Genomic DNA, 5,464 nt, shown 5'->3' on the forward strand with positions numbered 1-5,464 from the left:
CCAACTTTCCCCCTCAGAGCTTTTTTGCCAACATCTTTTGCTTACATCCTCTAGCCGGGGTGGGGCTCAGGGAATCAGGTTGAGTACTGGGGAACAGGGTTATCTGAAGGACCCTGAACTGGAAATCAAGGGAGAAAACCATTTTACTTACTCCCCTCATTTTAAAATTATTGCAAAATATTTTGTTTGCCTCTGGTTCTTCACCTCGAAAATGGGTCCAGCACAACCTCCCCTGTCAGAATAGTGTAAAAATGAATTACAGAATACATATGAGGTGAACCAAGGCCTGTCTTTATGATGACAGGTCAGCTTCTAGTCATGTCATCATCAAGGGTTACTAGGACCTGTAACACCAACATCTCATACACAAAGCCACTTTTCTTTTTTTTTTTTTTTTTTTTTTGAGATGGAGTCTCGCTCTGTCACCCAGGCTAGAGTGCAATGGCGTGATCTGCACTCACTGCAACCTCCGCCTCCCAGGTTCCAGCGATTCCTCAGCCTACTGAGTAGCTGGGATTACAGGTGCCTGCCACCATGCCCAGCTAATTTTTGTATTTATAGTAGAGAAGGGGTTTCACCATATTGGTCAGGCTGTTCTTGAACTCCTGACCTCGTGATCTGCCCGCTTCGGGCTCCAAAAGCGTTGGGATTACAGGTGTGAGCCACCGTGCCTGGCAAAGCCATTTTTCAATGTGTTGCTATAGCTGCAGAGGGCCCATGATAAAGACCCTGTGGTGTCCCTCTAACTGAGAGGGACAGAGTGTTTAAAATCTACTTTATCCACATTTTGCATATATCTATGTCATACCTATACAATATACGCATATCTTTTTCTTATAATTTATAATAAATACCTCAGGTAGCCATAGGATGACCAACTCTTCCTAATTTGCCTTGCACTTCCCCAGTTTCAGCCCTGAAAGACCCAAGTCTCAGGAACCCTTTCCGTCCTGGACAAACTGAAATGACAGTTTGCATCGTCCTCCAAGGGGCCATTGCACTTCAGGTGATTTCTTAGATACCTGAAATTTTGACTCTAAAACCATGAATACTTTAAGAAATTACCACCATCTTTGAAGGAAGGATTTCTCAACTCTGTCCTTTAGAAGTAAATAAAATTAGGTTTGTTAGGGTTGCATATAAAATAAGACTAAATAGGCTGTGAATGGGGGCCTGAGGGCCTCATATAAGTAAAGCTCCCTCTATTGACACTCAGAGGTTTTGGTTCTCTCTCTCTCTCTCTGTCTTTCTCTCTCAACTTTATCTTTCTGTCCCTACTTCCTGGCTCCCAGCTGTGTTTAGCTACTGAAGGTTGTCAGCTAACTATTGGAAAATGGATTTTTGGCAGTCTGCCTCATTACTTAGTGCTTATATAAAATTTACCCCTCACTGGGCATCTGTTTGTCATAATGCACACATTATATATGAATGGAATGTGCCTTGGGTAATAAAAATTACCCTGTATGTACTGACCCCTGTGTCAAATTTGCTGATTTGCAGAGTAGCACACATATCTGCAATAAAGTGATCAGCTTTATCCTAATTTGGATAACTCATTGGGTTATTTAAAACTTTTGGAATTTTCAGTTGTAAATTGAGATAAATTTTCAAAGATATGATACAAAAGGGGAATGAATTCTGAAGCTTTTGAAAGTCATTAAAGTCGAGTTTACTAAGACTCAGCTTCACTATCTAATAGTTTTGTTGTTTTGTTTATTACCAGTCAGAGATAACTTGACATTGAGATGTCCTCTCACAGCGGTGGCACTTCGCTGGATTTTAGATGGCTCTAAATGATGTTTTGCATTTTACATGGGTGGCTTGGAGCCTATCTGCAATGGAATCATAACATACACCATATGTAGCACGTATAGCTGCTTAGCATACATCTATCTCATGACTAGTGTTGTGACCATAAAAAGCATGTAGTGGGCCTGTGTACCCTAGGCACCTTGTCTGCATAACATCCCCTATGAGATATTGATGTGTGGTCTGTTCTCTATCCCTCTGCCTTTGAGCTTTGACCTCAAATTCTGCCTTTTCTTCCTTGTAATTCCAGGAGGAAGATATCATCCAAGAAAGTCGTTTCTATTTCCATGGCTATGGCTTGGGCCACTGCCTGCAGGCAAGAGAGGGAGGTCCAATGGAAGGTTCTGGCATTTATAGTCCCCAACCTCCAGCCCCTCTTCTAAGGGAAGGAGAAACCATGCGGAAACTCTATGTGGACCGAGCCAAGAGAATTGACACCATCTCCCGGGCTGTCTTCCCTTTCACTTTCCTCATCTTCAATATCTTCTACTGGGTTGTCTATAAAGTGCTACGGTCAGAAGATATCCACCAGGCTCTGTGAACAGGGTGGGAGCTATAGAGTCCTGCTGCTGGCCTCCTGCTTCCTCCTGGGTGGGCTTTCTCCCTCAATTAGACTCCATTAGGGCTTGGACAGTTTCTTCCTGATCTCCCACTCAGAACTTCAACTACCAGTCCCAAAGCTATGTGGGCCTATACTGCATGGTGCCAATGGCGGCTGTACTTAAAAAGATGGCTTATCTACCCTAGTCCATATTTTCTCCATACTTTCCCATTTCTCATGAGACTAAGGTTTGGCCACATTCCTGGGGCCAGGATGACCTTATTCTCTTGCTGGAGCCTCTCTGTTTTCCAATACTCCAGTGGAGAATATTCAGAACACTGCTACTAGATTCTGGCATTTGTCATCTTAATCTGCACCACTTCTCCCCCTGCTACCTCCCATCCAGAGCCTGGTCATTACTCTGTCCTCTGTCCCTTCTGCTGCAGATTCAAATGGGGAGTTTTTCCTGTCCACAAGTACCGCCCTGTGGGGCCCAGTCAGGTTTCCGCGCAGTGAGAGGAAGGCAAAGCCACAGGTTCCCCAGCTCTTGACAAGGTTGGAACAGTCATAGGCTGCACTGGGCTAGCGACTATATGGCCCAACAGAGAGGTGTTCAGCCCCAACAGAGAGGGGCTCTTGGGAAGCCCCACACTTTGTCTTTATCCCTTTTCCTGTGGCGCTTGTCTGCTCTTTCCTGTTCACTGAGATATTCCTCTTGTCTGTCTCTTAGTTTTGAGGAGAGCATTCTGAGCTGACCAGGGTAGCTGGTCCAGAAATTACTGTCAGAATTGGGGTAGAGACTTTGGGCTCTCAAAAAGACTGCCCTTCCAGGTCCACCAGAACATTCTGGTCTCAGAAATATTCGTTCTGTTTCCTAATTAACTAGCATGGTGGCAGGGTCTGTTGGACAGCTGGGGAGTGTAAAAAGAGAAAAATATTTGTTCTTTAAGAAACTTACTTGATGATGCTAGAAAACTTTAGAGAAAAGTGAGCTCCAAGGTAGTGGAACCCAGGAGGAGTAGCATAGAGAAACTATTCACAGAGTGTCTTTTGCTGGCTGGGCTTTCATTTGTTTCTTCTTTCTCTCCAAAGTCTCTATTTTCCAGGGCCCCTGATTTCCAACCGGTCCTTCATCTCCTTTTGGTGAGTAAATGGTGCCACTGCAACCTTGTTAAGGATAGAATGGGCTTCAAGTTTCCTGGGGAGGAACTAGGCATGTAGAGGACCCCTATACTAGATCAACATTGATTTGACCAACATCAGGGTAGCAGTTGTAGAAGTTAAAGAGCCATAATTCAGAGTTGCTTCTTCACCCTTCTTGCTCCACAAAGAGAAGCAGTGAGTAGGTGTAGAAGTCAGTTGAAGCTACCAGAAATGCCAGAATGGAGAGGGTTGGTGTGGAAAAGCCCACTTCAGGCCTGACATACCACTGGGACATGCGGAAGCATGTGCCTGGCACATTGAGACCTTTGAAGTGACCAACTGTGAGCAACTGGAACAGGAGAGATTAAACTATGGAACTGACACTGGAAGAAAGAAGTGATCAAATGATCTCTTAGACATCTTGTCCTTTTCCCTGAACCTAGAATAATTAAGCACATAAGTCCAATCTCTCTCTCTGCTTCTCTCTTTCTCTCTCTCTCCTTTTCTCTCTCTCTTTCTCCTTCCCTCCCTCCCTCCATATGGTGATCCAAATTGAAAGTCAATAAATCCAATGATGAAAGCAAATCCTATAATCAAACCAACAGCTTGACTTTGTCTTTATCCCTTTTCCTATTGCGCTTGTCTGCTCTTTCCTGTTCACTGAGATAGTCCTCTTGCCTGTCTCTTAGTTTTGAGAAGAGCATTCTGAGCTGACCAGGGTAGCTGGTCCAGAAATTATTTTTATTGGCAGTATTATAACTCTGGTGCCAAGGATATTTAAAACAAAATAACTGGCATAAGAGAGCAGATTGAATTGAGAAGGGCAGAAAACCCCTGTTTTCCTATTTCTGCCCAGGTAGTGCCAATCAATGAGAGGCCACAAGCAATACTCCTTTGAAAGGAGCAGAGAGCATCTCTTTGATACTCTCCATGGAGGGGCTGGGGTGTCAGGCTGCTGCAGCCCGAAGGCGGGGGTAGCAGGGAGGGTGAACTATGGAGATGAGCTTATTGCACAGAGCTCTACTTGTTATAGATCTTGTCCAGATGGGCCAACTGCACAAATCTGCCCTGTTGGAAGTCTCAAGAACAATGCCCTGGAGACAGCTACAGCACTGAGCAATAGAGCCTGCCCAACTGGGACTCAGATCAGGGCATCAGCTGGTGCTGGGAGCCAAAGAAGCCAAAGTACCAACCAACATAATAACCCACAGGAGCACACAAAGCTAGTCAGAGGCAATGCCAGGTGGAAGGTGTTAATTCCTCCCCATCAGAACCCCCAAGAAGGGAAGGGAGATGCATGGTGTCAGAATCAGGTGCAAATGACTTTAATTTTCCTCACCCTTTCAACATATGTACAGGGGCTGGGAAATACTGGATCTCCCTAGGAGCATCTGTCACCTAGCAATCTCTCAATCATAGAATAAAAATTGGACCCTTCTTACCACAGTGAATCGGCAGGAGGTCACAGGAGGCTCACTTGGAGGTTACTTCCATTTATCATCATTCTTATAGTACTTACCCCTCCGGAGGCCACACTACCTTCTGCCTAGATCACATCTGAAGTGATGCTGAGATTTAAAACAGCATTTTTTAAAGGGGCAAAAATTCCTACATAAATAAAGTGTTTTGGGTGTTTTCATTAATTCATTTTTAATATTTAATGCCAGCTGAATATTTTATACATATATTTTTCCAGGGAAAGCGCTTTATTTATTCAGTTGTTGTTAAGGCTATCAGTGCCTCCATCTTCCCTTCGGTTTGCTCTGCTCTCTGGAAAACCAGTGGTCTGTCATCTTTTATTGCCTCATTCTACAACCACAGCCTCTTGTTCTCCCAGAATTCACAGGCAAAGCAAAAAGAGCTTTCTATGTGGAAGAAAGGTAGTGAAGAAAATTTATTCCTTTAGCTTTCTCCTATAAGCATTTGTCCCTACCTGTCACCAAAGAAGGGGCACACTTCTGGTTGAAAGGT

General features: G+C 44.2%; 1 protein-coding gene across 1 annotated transcript in view; it reads left to right on the plus strand.

The window, feature by feature from the left end:
- The window catches only part of LOC105499759 (glycine receptor subunit alpha-4), a 23,044-nt gene extending 18,645 nt beyond the window's left edge, over positions 1 to 4,399 (plus strand). Inside the window, exon 9 of the mRNA XM_011772549.2 lies at positions 2,060 to 4,399. Coding sequence (XP_011770851.1) covers positions 2,060 to 2,350 — 291 coding nt within the window. The 3' untranslated portion in view covers positions 2,351 to 4,399. The remainder of the gene's footprint in view (positions 1 to 2,059) is intronic.
- Positions 4,400 to 5,464: the final 1,065 nt, after the last annotated feature.

The sequence above is a fragment of the Macaca nemestrina genome, chromosome X (assembly GCF_043159975.1).
Source record: "Macaca nemestrina isolate mMacNem1 chromosome X, mMacNem.hap1, whole genome shotgun sequence".
Taxonomy (NCBI): domain Eukaryota; kingdom Metazoa; phylum Chordata; class Mammalia; order Primates; family Cercopithecidae; genus Macaca; species Macaca nemestrina.